At 40.2% G+C, this 23118-nt stretch overlaps 1 protein-coding gene across 2 annotated transcripts; it reads left to right on the forward strand.

Moving 5' to 3' along the window:
- Window positions 1-245: 245 nt before the first annotated feature.
- On the forward strand, window positions 246-23118 carry LOC147425826 (DTW domain-containing protein). Of its 2 annotated transcripts, none has more exons than XM_086498748.1 (4): window positions 246-977; window positions 2179-2228; window positions 2359-2404; window positions 4520-5253. In XM_086498748.1, the coding sequence occupies exons 1-4, from the start codon at window positions 261-263 to the stop codon at window positions 4535-4537; spliced, it is 831 nt and encodes a 276-aa protein (XP_086354874.1). In that variant the 5' UTR covers window positions 246-260; the 3' UTR covers window positions 4538-5253. The 2 variants fall into 2 exon arrangements, 1 of the variants encoding a protein (XP_086354874.1); XR_015186247.1 differs by lacking the exons at window positions 246-977; window positions 4520-5253 and adding exons at window positions 17927-18020; window positions 22908-23118 and having other exon boundaries at window positions 2189-2228.

Genomic DNA, 23118 nt, shown 5'->3' on the forward strand with positions numbered 1-23118 from the left:
ATTCACACCTTCTTAGTTCACACCGAGTTCAACCGGCTATCGAATGATCTGGATTGCACCCGCCTCGCGATGCCTACTATGGGCCATTGATCCCAAGGAGGTGTCAATTAGTGATGAGGCAGGCACACCCCACTGTTTCAATTGTTCACGTAAGCTCGGCAAAGTTTTGTACTCTCGTAAATCGTGCTTTGTTGCAAGCATCCTGGTTCGACCCTTCGACCCTCCACTAATTGCGAAGCAGCTCCCCCAAAGCCGGGCCTATGGGGGAATCTTGTATGAGAACGCAGCCACCAGACCCATCAACACCGTGGATGGGTCGGGAGCGTTGCAGCGGGTGCGAGAGGGTAATGAGGGTGTGCCTGTGCGCGGAGCTGCCCTCACCGCCCCTGCCCACCACGCGCACAACCGTGGTGGTGCTGCAGCATCCTCACGAGGCTCGCCACAAGCTCTCCACGCTACCCCTGCTGGCTAAGTGCATCGCCAACTGCCACATCCTTCACGGCCGTCGCTTCCATGCAGGGGCGTCGCCGCTTCTGGACTTCTTCTCTTCGCACCACCCTTCCCCTTTTTTCCAGGCGCTTCTCCTTTTCCCCACCCCCTCAGCGCAGCCCATCTCCTCTTGGTATGACCATGTTATGCACCCATCACAAGATTTTGGTGCCTCCCCCGATCCAGGGCATGCTGTGGCAGCCACATGTCTCCCCACTTGCAACATTGAGCCTAGCGCTGCTGAATGTTCAACAGATATTTCGATGCCAATTTGCACATCTTGTCATGCTTTGGCACACCGTCGACCAGATCCTTCAAATACTCAGGTTGCGTGTTGTAAAGAAACTTCAGATTTCACCTTCTCTCAACGTGGCAGAAGTGTGGCATGTGATGCACATGCTTGTTCGCAGCAAGAAGGCACATGTTTTCCTCACATTTTGCTGATCGCCGTAGATGCGACATGGCAGCATGCCAACGAGATGATCAAAGTGAGCGCCCCTTATTTGAACAAGTTTGTTGTCCCTGTTTGCCTTCCTTTTGATGCCGATCAGGAGGGATCTTGCATTGCAAATTCTGAATTGATCATCAGGAAGGAGCCTTTCAAAGGATGTATGACAACATTGGAAGCCATTGCTTGTTGTTTGAAAGTTTTGGAACCCAATGGAGTAGAGATACACGACAGGCTTACACATGTTCTCAGATGTATGGTACACTTTCAGGCATCTAACATTGCTTCTCACAAAGTCAGGGTGAACAAGGAAAACAAGCCAACTTTTGTCTCTCAAGAGACATCTCAAAGTATCCCCAAATTCATTTTTGAATTTGAGTTGATCTGGCATATGAATATGTGATCCTTGAGTTACTCCCTTGAGTTGATGAAAATGTAAACCCATTTTATGTGTATCCTTCTTTGATACATATTGCTGTAGCTTCTGATATGTTAGTCAACGATCTGTAAGTGATGATAATTCTTTCTTTTCCAAGGGCAAAAGATTGCAAGCCAAATTGCTTGCTTATCCAGATTCGTGCTTGATATATGTTGTTAGCACTGTGGAGGCATTGTTTGAGGCTGCATGGGCAGCGAAAGAAACTATGACAGACACCGGGATGTCTGATGGATGCATTAAAAGCTGAGTTCATATACAGAAATTGGAATATAAACTGCTCTTTCTTTTCTGAAAACTTGCACTTTGTTTTCTCTCATTTGCTGGGAAACTGATGGGCCTTGTAAGGATTGTGTGATTGAAGCGATATTTGTTTGGCTAATAAGTGTGAGGAGACCTGCTGAAGGGAGCAATTTGTAAGGTCTTAGAGAGAGGCACAGTATGTCCTCACACTACATTCCTGAAAATGTCAGCTGGCATTGGCTAGATATCTAGTATTCTTTATATTCAAATAACACATAACCCGTTCAGCTTTTAATTAAGTAACAACCCATTAATCCCCAGGTAAGTAGTGTTTCCAGCCCAATTTTGTGTTTAGAAACACAATCTGAACTTTTGACTTTTGACGCTCATCTAGATGCGTATTTCAACGTTGATTCTGACGCCTATACAAACGCCAATACCGGCACCTGCAGCGATGTCACCTGTAAAAAAGAACCCGCGGGGTTTTTTTGCTTTTTCATCCCATTTTTCTAAATCTCTTTTGCTCTCCTCCTCCTCACTTGATTCAGTTCTACTGCTGCAGGGCTTGCCGAGCTTGGGACATCCACTTACATACTCCCCTGCATCAACAAGGTAAAATTCTTTTTGAGATTTACGGTAAATTTCTTCGTTTTTGTGTGTGTGTGTGTGTGTGTGAGAGAGAGAGAGAGAGAGAGAGAGAGAGAGAGAGAGAGAGAGAGATAGTGTGTATGTGTTTTTGCAGATTTAGCAACATTTTTTCAAGTGTTTCGTGTTCACATAGGCCGCATGTAAGTGTCCTATCCTTATCTTCTCTTACATACACACACACATAATCATACACATGTACATAATCACGTAAATAAATAAAAATGCACATTAATTTGCCAACATTTTAAGCACATGTGCACGCGCAATATATTTTTAAATTTTATTTAAAAAAAAAAAGATTATTTAGATCAATTTATAAGTTTTTATTTTTTTAATAAATTTATTTAAAAATTAATATACTATGTTGTTTTTTTAAATTGTGGCCTATTGTAGGTGTTGTAAATGCTAATTAGAATATTTTTAATTGAGTTTTAGTGCTAAGTCTTAATTATATTTGATTATCTTTATATGTTCGGCCGTCTTAATATGTTAACGTTAAGTTATTAGGATTAGCAGATTAGATTTAGGTTATAGTGTTAGGTTTACGTTTGATAATTAAGGTTTGATCGTCTTAATATGTTTAGGTTAGATTATTATGGTTAACGACATTTGATTTGGTTGCTAATAAATGGCGGTCCGTATTAGATCGGTTAGGGTAAACGGTTATTGGTTTAGCAGTTAGTGGTTGGCGATGTGTATTATATCGCTTAGGGTAAAGCAGCATTGCTATGTCGACTGCACGTAATTTGCCTTGTAAAGATTAGGTTACTTCTGTCCTCTTAGGGTTAATTGCTTATGGCTAGCCACTTAGGTTCTAGTTCTTCGCAATTTGGTTGTTTCAGGTAGCCGCTTAACCGGATTAGCGGTTTTTGATTTGATCGATTTTAATCAGCTTAGTGTCGCATTACTTCAATCATTTAAGTAATCCACTTAGGGTAAGCGATTGGGTTGTTTTAATTCGCTTAGGGTTAGCCACTGAGGTGTTAGTTTTTTCCAATTTGACTGTTTTGAATTCAAGCGGCTTAGGGTTAGCGGCTTTGGATTTGGACGCTCTAAAACGACTTATATTAGTGTCGCATTACTTTAGCCACTTCATTAATCCGCTTAGGGTATGCCACTTAGGATAAGTGGTGGATGTTTCAGTCCACTTAGGGTTAGCCGCTTAGGTGTTACTACTTTGCAATTTGATTGTTTCAGGTCACTTAGTGCTAGCCACTTTAGATTTGGCGGCTTTAAATAAGCTTAGTGTCGCATTTCTTTATCCATTTCAGTAATCCGTTTAGGGTAAGCGATTGGGTTGTTTCAATCCACTTAGGATTTAGGGCTTAGAGCTAGCCGCTTAGGTGTTAGGTCTTTGCAATCTGGTTGTTTCATGCCCCTTAGGTAAAGCGATGTTTGCTTTTACCGCTCGGAGTTTTTCGCTTAGGGCTAGCTGCTTAAGTTTTAGTTCTTTGTAATTTGACTATTTCAAGCCGGTTTCATCGACTGGTATAATATTAGGGTTTGTACTGGATCTACATCCATTGTCATTAGACATGGGTGTACTTGTGTCGCACCCATGAATATAGAGATTGATCAATAAAGACAAAAGTATTATCCGATGGTCTTGATCTTCGTGCACCTTTAGATCGAGGTGTGCGAGGATCGGGCATGGCTAGAGAATGTGAGATATTTTATATTGTTATCTGCTTATAGTTTGGCTGATTAGGGTTAGCCGTATGAAGATGCTTATGGTTTAGACAATTAGAGTTAGCGGTAACTAGTTTGGTCGATCATGGTTTGATCGTACGAAGACGCTTATGGTTAGGTTGCTAGGATCACGGTTTGGTCGTACGAAGGTGCTTATGTGTTTGGTCGATTATGGTAGAAAAAACGCAAACAGACTTCAGAAACGACTTGTGCACTTCAGAAACGCAAACAGAGTTTAGAAACGCACTTCAATAATGCAAACAAACTTCAAAAACACAAACGGTCTTAAAAAACGCAAACGATCTTATAAAACGCAAACGGCTCTACAGCGGGTTAGGGTAGCATTTGGTCATTTTAGTTTGCTTAGGACTTCAGAAACAACGCAAACGACGTCAGAAACAAAGCATTCGGCCATTTTCTAGTCTGGTTAGGATTAGCTGCTCTAAAGAGATGTTACTTTAAATAGAAGCTTGGTGTTTTTTAAATTAGAGTGCACTAAATTAGAGCGTTCTATTTTAAGGTTTATAACAAGAGTGATTTGTTAATTTCTGTTGCATCATCTGTAGGTTAATTATAAACAATAGGATGGTGTCCTTGTGCGCGCTGCAAGCATCAGATATTTCAAAAACGAAAGATATGTGATCAACACATACACAATAATTGTCTCTTTCCTAGAGAGAAACTATAAGATCTGCGGCTCATGATTCAGAGGTAATTGGTCAACGTCCACAAATATATATTGCTCCAATCTCATAACAAAGAAGGCAAATATCAAACAAAATGCTATTAGTGGAGTCTACTCACTCAATGCCACATTCCAAGAAGTTGAGATGGAACAAATGTGGATGTGTTCTTTGACATGGACCCCATCATTGAAAGCCAAGGTGACGAAAACATTCAAGGCAACAATGCGAATCAACCTCAATCCTCTCGTCCATATCAACGACATGAGAGCACCGATAAAGAAGGTGAGATGATGCGGACTCTTGTATGCATGCCGCTTTACAATGGTGCAAAAATTTCAATTCTCCATACCGCTTTGACAATGCTTAAGCTGCAGTCTATTTATGGGTGGTCTGACAAGAAGTATCACAGAGCTTTTCAGGTAAATTTAATGTATACCAAGCATCAACCCAAAGTTCAATGATCTGGCAATTTTTTAAGATGATCAAGAAAAGGAAGGCTTCTAGTGGCACGATTGCGCTTGATTTGCAAGTGATCTGCCAAACGCCGTTGCTTTTTCTCTTCATACCTATCTAGTCACTTTTGCATGACTTTTGAGTTAAAAAGACAAAATCTCATAACCTTTTTCCGCATTTTGATATCCATCTTTCTTATGGTGCCTTGTCCTTGCGGCTTGTCTCTTGTCACCTTGGCATTGATCTCATTAGTCCACATTGGGGGCATCTCTGGATAAATTGAACCCAAAAACTCACTAATGAAAACAAGAGACTCTTGCACAAGCCATCCTTCAACCATGCTACCCTCAGGTCGAGCCCTTTGACGAAAGAACCTTTTAAAAGTCTTCATGAATCTCTTCGAGAAGAACATCCACCTGCTATGGACTGCCCTAGTAATTGCAACTTCATCGACCACATGCACAAGTAAATGCATTTGGATAGTAAGAATGTTTGTTCAAAAATACTTCTCCACCATACACACTACTTCGATAGCATTTAAGTGAGCTACATCTATGTTTTCTTTCTTATCCCTTTTGATAAGATCCAACGCACTATCTCACTAATTTTATAAATTGTGTTTCTAATGTCAAATGTGTCACACAATCTTTTATGGAAATTGATAAGATAAACTGTAAAAATTTATGCCAATCATGAAACTTAAGACAACTAAGATTGTCATCTCTAGTAAAAGCCGTTTTCAAACATGACATGCACCCAATAGGAGTCTTGAATGAAAATATGGTCTTGTTCACTTGTTGCTCCTCTGCACGACTTAAAACCAATGAACCTTTTGGTATAGCAAAATTTCCAATGAGTGTAAGTCGAGGCCACATCTCTGGCATTCAACCCACAACCTGTAGGTTGTCTCTTTGGACCTTGCTCTCCCTTTTTCCAGTGATGGTCTTCCATAGGATCTTCCCCACATTCTTAAAAATGTGCATTGGGTGGAGCAGATGATTAATAAGTTAGTTACTCCAATACGGGAGTTCATGGAAAATAGAGAGTCTCTTTATGCAGGGTGGATTAAAATCTCTTCTCTCTAGCCACATGTTCTTTCAATCACTTGCTTTTAGTGGATGCATGTCGTGTTTGTATATGCTCGGTCCACGTAGCTCATGTCCTTCAGACAAAAATCTACCATGCTCCTCGTAAACTGTCTTACTGTTTTGCTCAAATAATCAGAGCGACAGAAGCCAAGTTGGAGAGCACATTTCGGACATGCATGATTGTCCGAGTAAAACCTAAAAATCATAAAGCATTGACTAAGTATTGCATGTAGGTGAGGGTTTCAAAGATACTTAGTTATGATCATAATGATGATTGTATTCATTATATAGACTTTGACATTTATGCTTATGGTTAGATGTTTATGCTTATGGTTTTGGGATCTGATACGATTATTGTGTTGAAATCAAGTTATGATTACGATTATGCTTTTGGGTACATGTTATGGTCAGGTTTATTTCAATTGCTCTTTGATTATGGATTTGTAATCAAGTTATGGTTATGATTTTGTATCATAATGTGGATATACTCTTTAGTTATGGTTTTGCAATCAGGTTATGGTTATAGTTTGGTAATCATGTTGTGGATATGCTCTTTGGTTATGGTTTTGAAATCAAGTTATGGTTATGGTTTGATAATTATGTTGTGGATATGAAACCTTAGTTATGGTTTTGCAATCAGGTTATGGTTATGGTTTTGCAATCATGTTGTGAATATGGTTACAGTTTTTGAATCATGTTACATTTATGGTTTGAGAATCTTCATATCATTATGGTTACAATTTCAAGTCATGTTACAATTATGATTTGAGAATGTTCATATTGTTATAATTACGATTTTCAAGTCATGTTACAATTATGGTTTGAGAATCTTCATATCGTTGTGTTTATGGTTTGGGAGTCGAGGTAAAGTTATGGTTATGCTTTTGGAAGCTTGTCATGTTTATGGTTTTGATTTTGTAGTTTTGTTATGCTTACAATTTTGTTGATATGTACTAAATGTACTTCTCGCTCTTCAACGTCAAAATGTAGGTGGAGTGTAGTTGCTTTCTGTTAGAGGGTCGCCACGACAGACGTCTGTAGCATAGTTATTCGACACTTACGTAATGTCAATACTTAGGGAAGCGACTCGGGATGGGACACGAAGACTGTTTGAGGTTTTAAATCTCAAGAAGTGAACCTACGAAACTACTCAATTGGCTACTATAGAAAATCTATCTCTCTAGCCCAAAAATCTACATGTGTCTAATCTCATCACTTTAGGTCGTTACGCAAACAGAGTCGGAATGCAACGTAATTTTGGAAGGAGTATTACAACACCTAAGGGCACGGTCCTACCAAGTCCTGTAGTCATAAAAGAGGTATCAAAATCATGATCCATCATAAAAAATGTACTAAAAATTACAGTACAGAACTATTGGAAAAGGTTGCTCTATGGCGTAGAAACACTCTTCCATGGTCAAAACATCAAAAAATAACCATTTTAGATCATAAGTAGGTTGTCTTGCTAACCACAACAAAACCGAGAATGATTCCACTTAGATTCAAGAGCAAGAGACAAAGAACACAATGCACTAATTGAAATCGATTTCTGATTATCAAACAAAGAGAAAGATTTATTACAAGTTGTAGCCGAGTTGCAGCTCACAGTCGATGTCCAAAAACTCTTTACAAATAATGATAATGTTACTCTAAAAACTAAGGGTTTTGACCCAAAGGCTTGGGACCCTTTCCCACGACCATCGGCCACTTTACAAGGCTTGTAAGTTTCTTTAGCGAAAGATAGAGAATAATAGGCTTTGTGAGTACACTTCAAGAATCATTGCTCTCTAATTACAAGGTTTCTTCAAAAAAAAGATAAGAGTACAATGAAATGTGACTTGTGGTTGGCTCTTTGGGTGCCCGTCTGTTGCATCCTCCAAACATTCCCCTCTTTCTATTCGTTGCATGTCCTCATGCAAGCCATGGGTGACTCCTTAGTAGAGTCAAATTGTCGTTTCTCCATGGTTTGGAGGACTTTGTTGAATTTGGCTATCCGCGCCATGATGTCTGCTTTGGTAGATAGTTCTTGGAATGGATTGTTGAGCAGAGTGCTTAGATATGCAACATGCTTTGCGTGGAGGTCTTTTGTGAGAGGGTTGAAGATGGTGGAATCCATCTCAAAAAATAATGTGACAAAAGCCTCTTCAAAAGTCTGCATGTAGTGTGAGGACAAGCCCACATACATGCCCATAATGAGATTCTTTGTTGGCACTTCTATCTTTAGAGTTCAACTTATGTCCCTTGTGCCTTCGAGAAATACATACCATGGATAATCAACCTTTTCCACATCGTCAAAAGCTTCGATGCATGTGACTATCATCCTGGCGATTTTGCAAGTTATTTGACACGTGAAATCTGGCACATCTCTAAGAAGGTCAATGGTGGCCTTGAGCGTATACTTCATGTAATGTTCTGTTGGAGGATGGCTATGAGTTGGCTCTATCAATACTACACAGTTCAGAATTGACGGGCTTCGACTTTGCCATGTTGCAAATGTATCCCAGGATTGCCTTTGTGGTAATGGGCAATATGTTGGGTCGATCCTAGTGTGTTGTGGAATATTCCTGTAAAGGGTTTCATTTGTAGGGTGCTTCAACCATTTTTGTCTCCACAGTGGATGGCTTTCCAAGATAAGTGTTGCTTGCTCCGCTGTGATAGACACACCCTCACAGTTACCCTATGCATTGAGCTTCAGACATGGCAATAATTTTCTTTTCCATAGAATTGCTTCCTGTTGAGTAGCAGCATGGCCAACATCTCATGGCCAAAATTCTTGATTTGTTCATCAGGTTTAATCATTAGCAGTGCTGCAAACTCAAGAACCTTCAACTCATATTGCATGTATTCTTTGTGTATGCCTTCAAGGCCGATATCCAACTTCGCAGCTCTTCCCTGGCATCCACTGATCCTTCCGTCTCCTCTGTTTTTGGGAAATCTGCCATCATGGACGTGCTTGGCAATTTTTTCATTTTGAGGGGCTTTGACGCTTCAGTTTGTCTAGGTAATGTATGGCCAATTGGTTGTGCCGAAACTCCTACACCGCTGGTAGCTGTTAGGGCCTCTTTGGCTTGTCATTCTTTGACATGATCCTCCTTCCGTGCCGCCATTTCATCACGTGTCTTCTCTAGTTCCTCCTTCAATTCTTGAATTTGCTGATCTTTTTGACTGGTCATTGTCAGCATTCTAGCCATGATCGCTTGTGTATGTAGCTTCTCTAGCTCTGCTTTCAGTTTTAAAATCTCCTTTGTTGTTGATGTAGAGGGTTGTGTGGAGGTAAAAGGATTCATGTCTTGATTTGGCAAGAGGGTGGAGAGAGTGCCTTTCACTACATTGTAGGAGCCACTGAGCTTTGTATATCTCGTTCGTTTTCTCTCCTTAGGCTCCTCTAGAGCTTGATACTTGACCCGGAATTTAGAATTTGCTGTAATTTTTTTCCCTAGGGCTTCATAGTAAAGTTCCTCATCCTTTTTCTCCTTAGCCAGATCCTCTGTCAACTTGGATTTTTCCTCTTGCATCTTCTCTACTTGCAGCAAGAGTCGACTAATTTCCTTTTTGGCCTTAGAATACTTTGCTTTCGGTCCTTAGCTGAATTATCACTCTTTAGCACTTGCACTGAAGTCTCAGCCTCTCCAAGTGTTTATCAATGTTGAATTCTGCAATAATCTCCAAAGCCTCGGCCTCTGGCTCATGCCTTGGTTCCTGCTGCTCCTTTTGTTGTTCAACAATAGTGTTTGCAGCTTCATTGTTCTCTTGCATTTGAGTTTCCTCTGGAAGATTTATAGTTTGAGGTAGAGTTTGCGGTTGTGGAAGCTTCTCTTCCCTACTTTTCTCTTGTGATGATGCCTCGAGAATTCTTGTTTGTCCATCTAATTCCTCTATTTTAGCTTGGTCGACCACTTTCAATGCCTTTTCTTGAGTAGCGATTTTTGGTTGAGCAAGAGCGCTTAGAGGAGAGTCCCCGATGGAGACTCCGGATCAACTGCTCTTTGACGTTTTGCTTCCTCTTCAAATCTTTGTTCCGCCTTTCTCTTTAGTGTTGCATGAATGCGCTTTCATATCCGCTCGACCTGCGCTTTCTTTCACCGCTTCTCTTTAAGACCAATATGGCATCTAGTTCTTCTGAATCCGAGGACTGTGTTTGCCGCACCTCCGCTGCTTTCTTTGCTTCTTTCTCCTCTTGAGCCTTTTGCACTTCCTCCATAGTTTGTCTTGTTTGCGATGTGGGGATTTGCTCTAACGAGTCTGGTTTTGCGCTCTAGTGGAACTCCGAGGATTGATAGTCTGAAGAAATGTTGTCCTTCCTTGTTATTTCACCACTGAACTAGATATTTGATTTTGTTTCCTCGTTGTTCAAGGGCTTCACTTTGGTTGCCTTTCCCCTTGTTGTTCTCTTTTTTGGTGTCGTAGAAGAAGTTCCCACTGACTTGACCGTATGCTTTGCTTTGTGTAGTAGATCCAACTAAGATTCTGTTGGAGGGAGATCTTCAATCATTCTAAGTACTTGATATGCTATCATAGTAAGCACTGGTCCAACGTTCATGTATGTCTTTCTTTTATCACTCCCCTTAAGATTTGCTTCCACTAAGTTTTCCAAAATCTAGGTTTCGAAATTACATTTGACCACCCTCCTTTCTGTCAGCCCCATGGCCATCACTACTGCCATATGCAACATCTCGATTCAATGTATTGGGGTGGCTTTGGCACTTTGAAGTGTGGGGATATCAACCACAGAGGCAACTCTGTCTCGGAGTAGATTAGATCTTGGTAAGTCATCTTGTGACCCCTTTGATTGAGGAAGGCTATGTCATGATCTATTCCCTTGGTTTTGTGCAAAGATTTTGGGTTTCTTGATGCAAATGAAGATCTTGATTGATGATTTCTAGGGTGATCTTCACTTTCACTATAGCCCCATCTTTGTTTGTTAGTGTAGCCTCCCCATTGTATTGGATGGAACTAATCAGTTCATGGGCTCTTTGGAAAAAAAATTCCCATGGTGGTAACCAAAAAAATTTATCCAGCTGTAAGCATTTGGCTTCTTCTAGTACTTTAGGTTTTTGGTGTATTGTCCATAATTCCTTGGGGAATATGGTGGTCTTGACTTTTGTTCCATCAGCCGCTTGGAACCTTCTGATGAAGATATTCGATAGTATTTTTTTTCTAGCTCTTGATCAGTGATACGAGCCTTCTCATTTGATGAGTTGTTGGTGATCTCATAGGGTGCCACCTCCCACTCCTTCTGGGCTTTCCTGCAAGGTATCCCGTGATCGATATTAAGCTGTTTTAGAGTTAGGAGATGATCAAAAGGTTGTCAAGAAAAGGAAGAAATGCAACTTGACCATAAAATGAGAAATGAGCATAACTTTGTCAAAACTACTCCAAATTTGACCAAACTTCACCAATGCATCTAGGACAACTACTGCCACTAGGGCAAGAGATCTCATATGAAATTTGGTTATGGGGTACATGGATCGCGACCATGTTGGAGCATGTTTTAATGAGCTCATGATACCACCTAGTAGGGCACATCAAGGTGATGCTTTGGTCCAAAAACTTTGAGATTTGGAACACAGGTTAAGATTTTAGATCAAATTTTGAAAAATTTGTCAGACTTAGAAAATTTGAGCTCTTTCGTTGGGATTTTGAGATCCAAATGACTTGATACTTCAGGGCTAAACTTTGTATGGTGTCTAGGACTAGATGTTGATGTTCTTTCTTGGTTGGGTGAAAAGGTTACATGGATCATAATCCATGTTAAGCAGGATTCTCGTATGCCATTTGGCACACATGTTCCTATAGTCTATCCTAGCACACTGGTGAACTTTTTTCAAGTTTGGAGATGTTATTCCTAAGCTTACTTCATTTCCTAGTTTATGGCCATGTTTCTTTGACTTTGACCATATTTGTTCCCTGAACCCCTTTTTTTATCAATGCTCTTGGTTACCTTCTGATGTGTCCTTGGCTTCTGGTGATTTGTGTCTAAGAATCACCTTGCTTCCAATTGCCTATCAATTTTTAATACTTTCTAATTTCATTTGAGGTGGGAGATTTAGCTAGTCAAATTCAATGACTTTGAAAGCATTTCTTAGCTAGGTTTCACAAACTTTGAATGTTTTTGCTTTGGCCTTTTGGTTCCTCAATAAGTTTGCTCTTAACTTCATAATCAAACGTCTGTGTACTATTCTGACATCCTTTATCATGTACCCCTGTATAGGGCTAATGATTGTCAATTGTTGAAAGCTGTTAAAATTTCCCTTGGAGGTACATGGATTGCAATCCATGTTCTGAGATCAAATGCTATCAAACTTGGTGGGTTAGTTTTTGGTATATATTCTAAGCCATTGGACATAGAGTTTTGGAATTGGGATCACTTTAGCATTTGCTAGATCCAAAATGACCATTCATAGACTAAAACTGCTAGATCTCTTGGTTTTTAGTGATTTGGTGATCCATTTTGTGCCCAATTTGCATGGCATGCTCCTTGTTGCTACCTCTAACCATAGACAAAGTTTCTCCTTGAATCTGTCATTAGAGTACATGGATCGCGATCCATGTTGGAGCATAAATGGAAGATCTAACTAGCACAGTATGTTCCCGGGTTTATGGAGAGACTACTCTCTTTTATTTTTGAAATTAGGGTTTTGGGAACATGGATTGCGATCCATGTTCCACCCCTTGTTGCAACTCTGATTGTCTGTCCTGATTGTGTCATATACCAGGAGCCCACTGATAAAAAGGTTTTACATTTTGACATGTGTAACTACCCCCAATGTGCTCAAATAGTTTGCGGATTTCCCACCATTGATTTGATATATTCTGTTGTTTTGACGTTTCTAGTGCAATGTAGCATGTAGCATATACGCAAGTGTTCTTGTTGGGTTAGTGATGATCATACCTAACAAATTTGGTGCAGTAAGAGCTATTGGGGTGATCGCAGTTGGCAGAAACACGGCAGAGAACTCTCTCTCTCTCTCTCTCTCTCTCTCTCTCTCTCTCTCTCTCACGTGAATGCAAATGAGCTTGATTTGCTCCATTCTGACCATATGTCCCCGACCTACTCGGAATGCCCTTTGCATACTTACCTTGATTGCTCCTATCTTTACTGTCATACCACCTGTGGTTCAAATGCTTCATCATTTGGACATTTGGTCACCAAATGGCTTCTATTCTGCATTTTTGATCTCTCATAGGTTGGCCCAAAATTTGACCTATGCCAAACCTTTTCATATTTTACAAGTCTAAAGACCTTACTTTGTAGATTTGGCGTTTGATTTCAAAACTTAATTTTGGCTTTCTTTGCTCAACTTATTAATCTTTAGCTTTTTTAGCTTAAAATTAGAAGAAAATTATTAAAAAATCACTCATGTATATATACTCTCAGTCTAGCATCTTATTTATCACAAATTGCATCTATACGGCTCAGTAATTATTTTGCTAAAAGATAAAAACTCCTAAAAAGCTCGTGAAAAGATAAACAATTAACAAGAGAACAGTATATACAAAATTATGATCATCACGTAGCTTAAGGTATTGTTATTGGTTGCTATCACCACTGCTAGTCTATGTTACTCCCCCCTTTCCATTTTGAGTCGTCCCGGACGAAGGTGTGGCGAGGTGCATGGGCGCAAACTATGTGTCTATGCAAGGCCATGTAATGTGGCCCTGCTATGCGAATTGAAGAGATGCATTGGGTAATAGAATGCTATGCAAAATGTGGTTTCTGAACTGTTTGTTCAGTGGCTTATGTTGGCGAGGTTGCTCTGAAAATAGAGGCCTGAATAAAAGGATTTGAAAAAGACGTGCACATTCTTTGATGGTGGAGATTGGTAAACATGACATGATATCCTCTTTAGTTGGTGTGGTTTTTTTCGGGATCCATTGGAGTTGCTTTGATGAGAAGTGTGGAGACTATGATTAATTTAATGCTGACGTTGTTTTGGTCTCCATTGCCAAGTGGTTTTTGTGGGGTGCTTGTGGTTGGGTTGGATTGGCTTTGCTATCCAATGAGAAAGTGACAATTGGTCATGAGAAGCTCTGTGTTCTTTGGGATGAGCAGGCTTGGTGTTTGAAGAAGTAGGTTGGATTAGCGGGGGTTGAATTTGGGTAAACTGCTTTTGGAAATCCAGATTTTCTATCCTACCTAATTTTGGAGGTCATCTGACAAGGTGCCAAAATCCCAATCCATCATGGTCTAGGTCGTAAAAAATACAACAAAACTATCCATAATGGTTGCCCTAGGATCACTCTCCTATGGTCAAAATGTCAAAAAACAACAAGTTTTGCACTCAAAACTGCAGATTTAGCTCACGGATAGGTAGTCATGAACCACATCATAATTGAGAATGATTATACTTAATTGAAAGGAAAAGAGACAAGGAACACAATTCACGTTTCGGAATTGAATTTTGGTTACCAAAGAGTGAGAAAAATTGATTTCAAGATGTTGTTGAGTTGTCGCTCTCAGTCATACGCACATATCTCTTCAAAAACTTAGATAATGTTACAAAAGGTGTGTTCAAACTAGAAAATTTGAACTCTATTACTAGGGATTCTCATTTGGCCAATGGTTAGCTTACAAGGCTTTTTGATCAGTACAGAAGAATTACAACTTGAGTGTACAAAAATGCACTCAATCATTATGACTCCTCTTTTATACAAGGCTTTTCCAAAAAAATAATAGGAGTACATCAACAATTCTGCTAACATTCCCCCCTTCCTAATCATTGCAAGTCCTTGTGCAAGCTTGTCTTTAGATTTAGTAGTTGAATTGTCTTTTCAACCTGAGCGACGATGTCTGCTTGAATAGAAAGGTCTTTGAAAGGGTTGTTGTGGGCCGCACTCTGATAGGTGATGTGACGTGCTTGTAGGTCTTTGGTGAGAGGGTTAAAAATAGTGGACTCCATTTCAAAGAAGTCGATCATGAATGCCTCTTCAAATGTTTGGATGTAATGCAAAGGCAGAAACATGATCCTCACGTACATTCCCATCATAATATTGCAAATGGATGGGGACTTTTGTTTCTAGATTCCAGGTTGTAATGCCAAGGCAGAAACATGATCCTCACGTACATTCCCATAATAATATTGCAAGTGGATGGGGACTTCTGTTTCCAGATTCCAGGCTATTCCACGTGATAATCATCTTTGCAATCTTTGTGAGCATTTGACATGTCAAATCTGGGACATCTCGCATTTGAGTAATCATTGCTGTCAATATATGCACCATGTAGGACTCTGTTGGCTTGTATTTGTTCATTGGCTTTGATAGAGCTGGGTAGTTGAGGACAGATGGTTGATGGTTTGCCAGATGTAGTAGCTATCCAAGGATCACTGTCGGGGAAATGGACAAAAGGTTTGATTGATCATGAGATGTTGTGGAGCACTTCTATATGTAGTTTCATCATGTGGGCGCTTCTCAAACACCTCTTTTCTCCAAAGTGGTTGGCTCTCTAGTATTAGAAGCACTTGATCTGCATCGATTGGCACCTCTTCATAATCTCCGTTTGGATTCGACTCAAGTGATGGCAGGAGCTTTTTTCTCCATAGTAGTGCCTCTTGCTTCATCAATGGCAAGGGGATCATCTCGTGGCCAAAATTCTTGACCACTTTGTTTGGCTTGATCATTAAGAGATCTATTGAATCCAGTACCTTGAGATCATATAGAATAAACTCTTTGTGAGAGTGATCAGGGATGTGTAATATCCATTTCTTGAGCTCTTCTTTAGCATTTGATCATATAAAGAGTCTGAGGGGGTGATAGAACAACAGAATCTAGAGCCTTTCACTGCTAAGGAAGTTCATGATATTAAGAGGAAGTTGCAAGAGCAACCTGAAGCACAAGGAGAAGAAGAAAAAGAGGCCAAAGAGGAGGGAGGTATTGCAAAATCCTAAAGGAAGCGAAAGCAGAAAGGAATACCCTCATCCTTCAAATGGATGAGGTATCTAAAGAGATTTCCAATCTGCAAGAGGAAAAAGAGAAGATAGAAGATGAGTTGGAGTCAGCTCGGGATGAGATAATAGAGCTTAAGGACAAATCAGAGCTCCAAGAGTTAACCATACAAACGCTAAGAGGGATCCCACGGGCTACAAGAGCAAGTGCATGAGCGGACAACTAGGCCATATAGGCCTTGGAAGCTCATATCACAACACTTCAAAAAGAGGTAAAACTAGAGCAAAGACAAAGAGTTCACATAGCAGAAGGCTCCTTGGTAGCTGAGGAAAGACTCAAGAAAGAGCATCAAGAGCTCCAGAAGAGAACTGCTAGCTGAACCGTCAATAAGAAACACTCCAAGAGCTTATAGTAAACAATGCAGAGGAAGCCACCAAAAGAGACAAAATGATACAACAAAAAGTGGCCAAATTAAGACAAGAAGTGGAGAGAGCCAGAGGTTAGATACAGATCCGGGTCCAAGTGACTCAGGAGTCAATGCCCAACAAGAGCCAATGGAGATTCCAAAAAGCTCTAAGGAACCTATATTGGTGGAGATAAATCCACAAATTCAAGAGGAAGAGCAGGAGAGGATGAGGCATGTCTCTAAAGTTTGATAGAGAAATCCACTAAAGAAGGTGTCCAAGCAACAATAGAATGGGAGTAGAGGATGCTGCACAATGTGGGATTGCTATGGCTAGATACAAAGGTAATCAATGAAGAGTGGATGCAGCCATCCCTCCCTTACCCTTTGCTCAAGTATAAAGTGCTCACTATAAAGAAAAGAATTCAAGTAGAGGAGACGACACCACTACTTGATGGAGACATCAAAGATAAAGTAGACTCTAAGAGAATAGTGGACTCACAGCCAAAGTGGAGAAAAGGCTAGCTCACAAATTACCGTACATACCTAGTATGTCTAGTTGATGCTCCAAAGTTATCAAGCATGATGTCTCCTACTTCTCAGTATCAAGGATGAGAACCTGGAAGGAACACACTCAAGGCTTTTAGAGAAGCATCCAACCTGGCTTAATTATCCTAAGCTTCCAACACCCAAACAAGAAGAGAGAGAATAAGTGGGACTTATATGGTGAAAACCCTAATGAGCACCATTAAGCTCTTCATTGGTTCTCGTGATTTGAAGTGCTTATTTCTTAGAAAGATCTACAAAACACTACTGGCTTTCATTGAGGTGTTTACATCGCACAAAACTACAGACTCAAGTCTACTGTCAATGGGTGACACTCTCCTCAAATTGGCTTACAACCTCTCCACTCAGCCATCACCATAAGTGCTACACCACTCCTACCAATTCTTGATGTTTTTACCTACCTTCCACATGCAAGCATTTGAAGAGGCTTCCTATACATGTTTTTTTAACATATGACAGCAAGATTCTTGGACCAACGGTGAGCATTGAAAACATCATATATGTATCCTACTTGAAGATGATTAATCCATCGGGGTTCTATTGAGCAAAGAAATGGGCTAAAGACCATACCAAGACATGGACCATTCATGTCAAGGATGACATGGATGCGGAGGGGCGGAGTGTTGGCTGATGGAACACTAAGAAGAATCACTCATTTTTTAAATATTTAATTATAATGAATTTGAGAGATTATTTATGATGGGAATGTTCCCCTCAAGAGGAATGTATATAAGCAAAAGTTTTGTAATTCTAAGTAGACTTTTGAATTAATCAATCTTTGGGTTTAATGTGTTGTCGTGTCTGAGAGAGAGAGAGAGAGAGAGAGAGAGAGAGAGAGAGAGAGAGAGAGAGAGAGAGAGAGATCTTATCTCTTTGCTATGAATGCTACAGAGCAACCATTGCAAAGCGGACACCACCAAAGATCTATCAACGGCAAGAGCTATGCACCAATGCCAAGCTTGCGAAGCTTTGGTTTCGTCGTGAGGTGAGCTCCCACGAGCTTTTGATTAAGTTATCTTGCAAACTATGTGTCTGTTTTGCAAGCTTTTCATACCAGTAGGTTCATGGAAAGTAGAGCTACAAATTAGGATCATACAAGTTGAGAATCAATGATGTGTAACAAACTGCCTATCTTTATATGCCTTTGCTGCACCAAGTGGTTACATGGAGGATATAGGGTCAGAGTCCATAGGGTAGTGACCTCTAGGTAAGTAGAGTAGCCCCTATGAGTTTCAAAGTGATTCAAGGACTTTTGGTCTTGATTAAGGTAGAGTGTGCGTTGTAGGTTGTATTGCAGTCACAAGCACATTGGATGTTTGGGTTTGGTTTTCTCGAGTAGCGATTGTCTTAGAAGGTTGAGTAGGTAATTGACAACCATCTATTTGCGTCCACACACCTGCGAGTCAAGCTACGTCCTTGGCCGACATATTGGTATGTTGGTTTAGTTCTTGCTATGCTAGCTTCTTCTTGTGGCATATATTGGTATGTTGGTTTAGTTCTTGCTATGCTAGCTTCTTCTTGTGGCATATCTGCCAACACCATCACTGTAAGGTAGATTGAGCTTCATTGGCTTGCTCAATTTTGACATATGTTTGGGAGGCTTTTACAACTCTGTCATATCTTACAAAGAGACGGTCCCAAGACTAAAATGGTAATCCGAGGGAGCAAGTGACTCAGCTAGGGCCTGGGGGACCTACCAAGAGGTTGTCAATCTCTTGTTTGAACACAATACACTCCTTGGGAACAATCTCTTGTTTGAACACAACACACTCCTTGGGAACAATCTATGAACTCTCTAACGGCGGGAAATTTGACTTCTACCTCTTCGATCCAATCACACATCCACATGAAAAACCAGTAGCAAATCAACTCCGATCAACACCAAACTGGCAAGCACATTGCTTACTAGGCCAAAAACACTTATGGACCAGCAAACCTAAAATTTGCACACTTGAAAAAATTCACAATTTTCTCCAACAAAAAATTTGTGGTCACCAAATGTGATGCCAAACACACCTACTAGATGATCCTGAGCACTAGGAATCATATGCAATTCACAGAATCTAAAAATGACGCTTGAATAGTGAGATATGTCACCTGAAAGGTCGTGGGAGTCGATGCTCGATCTCACAAAACGCTTGCAATGTAAATATCAACATGTAGATCTCCTTGAGGCTAATGCATTGATGCTCTTGGTTTATCAATAGGATAATTGTGCGGTGCGGTGCAAAGAGATGAAATCTTGACAGTAAGAGGGAGCTCACGACGTACAAAGAAAACCTTATTTTTTGATTAGCGATAATAGAACTTGTCTCAAAACCTTAGAAAGTTGCCTTCTATACCCTGTCAAAGGGTCTTATACGTACAAAGGCTAAAATTGCTTGAAAAATAAGTGACCTATTCAGGAACCTTGTCTAACTTATGATACAACTTGGAAGCTCATAGCCTGGGATTGAGCATAAATGAAAAGTCAACAAAGATCTAAATGATTTTTAATGGGTAAATTACAATCACTTTCTCTTTGCAAGGGCTTAAAAAACCTCTTGAGCATCTCCTTCTCTTGAAAAAGCATTTGTTGTTGGAATCTTTCAACACTCCCCCCCTCCTACTCCATGTCGTCCCTGACATGAGTATAGGTTTGGTAGTAAAGGATGTGCAATGAATATCTCTTTGTCTCCAGGAGGAAAGTGTAGGTTGGCAATTCTTTCAGCTTTTTCTTGTGGCTCCACTTCTTGGGCATTCATTTTGTGTTGTTTTGTATATCTCTTGTATAACCATCAGAAGCTCCTTCATAGAATTTGGAAACTTAGATACCCTTAATCTGCAAGTAGATTTTGGTCCTCATCTGGTCGAGTTATGCTCTTTTAAATCTTGACCAAATAACCTCCAATTGGACTTTTGGAAGTTCTTGTTACTTCATAGACTCTTTGTACCTATATCCTGTTCTTCTTGCAATTTCTCTACTTTTTAGTTTTTTTTTTTAAAGTTCAAGAAAATAAAAAACACAATAGAGAATAGAGAAAAATAATGAAATAAGGGGAAAATTTTTCTAAAATATGTACATAAGTACTCACACCTAAGGGCGCATATCTGGCGTTTATTCCTTATATTAGATATACTTCATCTTTTCAAGGCATATTTGTTTTTTGGTCAAAAGCAAAATAAAATGCAAATTATAACACCAAAATTGTAAAACAACTTTTTTGTTTTAATTTGATCAACAAGGTCCGCATTCAAAATTCCTCCCCCCTCCTTGAGTGATTCATATCTCTTATGTTGTTGTTGATACATGAGTTGGTCTTCTATTGTCGAGGGAGTCCTACCAAACACCGAGCGAGATTTTTCGAGCAAACCAAAAGCCAAGCGAGATCCATAGATTAATTAGAGTACTTTGGTTAAGTACTTTGGTTCTTAATACTCTTTGATACTTACATATATGATGATTTCTCTTGTGTCAACTTTTCCTCCACCTTAAAAATTTTAAGTGTATCATTGATCTATTCACACCCTATTTACTATGTACGTATTATGGTAGACTTTAATTGTTGAGTGCTTTGGTTCTTTATATTGTTTGATACTTACATATTTGATGATTTCCTTTTGTGCCAACATTTGCTCCGCCTTAAAAGGTTAAGCATGTCATGTAAATATAGATACATATACATTTGAGGTAGACCACCCTGCAAACTACTTTTCAAAATTGTTCAAGTATTTCTATCTTTCAAATCCAATAATTACAGTGAGACAGTAGTGCCAGAGAAAACACTATATATATGTTTTTTATTTGTGGATCTTAAGTCTCTGATTTTTCTCCTCCTTTGTAACTTTAGGCTTCTAGCCCTTAACTTTACCAGCTCAAGCAGTTGACTTGTGTCCCTTATTCCTAATGGTTTTATGAACTTGTCTCATGCTCGTATAGACCTTATCGCATGAAGTAGACGTATGAGAAAATTGTAAATGAGCATCAATGAACGTTGTTTTGCGTCACTTTTGCACACCGTTGAATGCAAATGTAGTATCAACTTGAATTGACAACCACGTCATAGCTCCTTAGGAACGTGGGCATACCCTATTTTTTCTACCTCTTCTTTATTACACTGCTTTGTGTGCTTATTTGGCTACATGCAATGGAATTGTGATGCCCATGTGTGGAGGGACATCTTCTCCAAACAACCGGGCTCATTGTCCACACAATGAAGCTCTAGTTTTGTCATTGCACTCTCAAGAAAACAAACAGAATTTAGTCATGCACGAGCAATGTTTACATGATTACTTGGTAATGTACTACTTTTCACTGAGCATGAAAAATCCAGTTCTTTTTTATATAGTTATATTTTTCGAGTTTATTTTTTAAATAGGAATTATAAACTGGAGTTTCTCACAAAATGCACATGAGAATATCTCTCTAGTAGACCAGGTTGACGTGAGCTGATATTTATACATATTTGGGGAGAGAGAGAGAGAGAGAGAGAGAGAGAGAGAGAGAGAGAGAGAGAGAGAGAGAGAGACAAAAGCAATCTCGAGATATATCTTGAAGAGGTGCACACATGCAGCTAAAAGCCAACCGCAGTGGGAGAAGAACTTGATGTCGCAATCCGCTGCAGCAAATGCGTAATATTAGAGCTTTGCACACAATTGGATGTTGCGGCTCGAATTTTAAGGGCGAAACTTGAGAGTGAGAGAGCGATTTTCCTGTAGAGAGAAAGCATGTGTGCACAAAGCGACTCGTGTGGCAGCTTCCTTATTTCCAAGCGGCACTCCACTCAAAGTACGAGTGCGCACCCTTTGAGTAGCTCATATTGCTCACCAAAGTTTGGGAGAAATGTATCTCAGCTTAATATCGTGCTGTTTGCAATTTCAAAGATGCCGGTTGAGGGCACGGAAAAAAGGAGAAATGCCGCCCCATAATCGACAAAAAATAGTGTAAAAATCATAAAAAATAGCCTAATTTTTTGAAACTTCCTCTTGAAATAAAAGAGGACAGGAATTTGGAATGTTTGGAAAGATGATTTCTCCCGAACACTGTTGCTTACCTTCAAAGGCCTTTGATAACTTCAATAGGTCCGATTTCAAAATGCCATTTGGAAGAAGCTTTAAATCTTTCTCTAGCACCCCACGCCGGCGTGGACTGCTAGAGAGAGAGAGAGAGAGAGAGAGAGAGAGAGAGAGAGAGGTGTAGCATTGCACATCGGCATGCATTGCGATAGTGGAGAGCTCACTGCTACTACCTTTCCCGGCCCAGACACAGCAGCGTGGATTATATCAGGAGGGGGAGTTGGGTGCGTTAATTGATTTATTTTTTATAACATACCATTAGTTTGTTTTCTACGTACAAGGAAAATATTCTTCAGCGCTCCCCGCAATCCCGCCACCAAGGCATGGGGCTGCTGGACGAGGTAGAAGAGAGGGCAACAAAAAAGAAACCATGCCTTCAACTTCAGGATTAGCTATGTCTCCAGTGGCGAGACAGTCTTTGATAACCAAAGCCACAGTGGCGAGACAGTCTTTGATAACCAAAGCCAGAAATAAACTAGCCATTAGCCTTGGCGAAATGACTTAACAGCCGCGCATACCCTTGTCAAACTCTCTCTAGCTGTCCACGCCGGCGTGGATAGCTAGACGAAGTTTCTTGCATGGGGGCTACCATTGAGCCGCAACAGATGAAGGATGAGGAAAGCGTCCAGGGCGTTCAGGTCTGGCTAGAAAATCGAGAGGCTCAGACGCATGACACTAGAAAGGAGAGAGAGAGAGAGAGAGAGAGAGAGAGAGAGAGAGAGAGAGAGAGAGAGAGAGAGAGAGAGAGAGAGAGAGAGAGAGAGAGAGAGAGAGAGAGAGAGAGCTGAGGTGGGTGGTTGATCGTCTGCTGCTGCAGCTTTCTAGAGATGGCGTTTTGCAAGTTTATGAGCTTGTTCATGGAGGACGCGGTATGGTGCGTTGCATACAACACAATTGCGGTGCTCCGAGGCGCCCTCCAGGTTGTTCTTTTGAGGGTCCCAACCTGATAATCCCTGCAGTTTACTTCTATCTCCATGTAATGCTTACTTTGGGTGTTGTATCTAAGCCATGAATGCTATCTATGTGAA

This window comes from Adiantum capillus-veneris, chromosome 24 (genome assembly GCF_014529385.1).
Source record: "Adiantum capillus-veneris isolate H3 chromosome 24, ASM1452938v2, whole genome shotgun sequence".
In the NCBI taxonomy this organism is placed as follows: domain Eukaryota; kingdom Viridiplantae; phylum Streptophyta; class Polypodiopsida; order Polypodiales; family Pteridaceae; genus Adiantum; species Adiantum capillus-veneris.

Excerpts from the sequence above, each read along its gene's own strand:
- LOC147425826 (XM_086498748.1), top strand. The coding sequence starts at position 261 with ATGGGGGAATCTTGTATGAGAACGCAGCCACCAGACCCATCAACACCG. Across the intron at positions 978-2,178 it reads ATGCCAACGAGATGATCAAA|GGCTTGCCGAGCTTGGGACA; the intron begins GTGAGCGCCCCT and ends CTACTGCTGCAG. Across the intron at positions 2,229-2,358 it reads TACTCCCCTGCATCAACAAG|ATTTAGCAACATTTTTTCAA; the intron begins GTAAAATTCTTT and ends GTGTTTTTGCAG.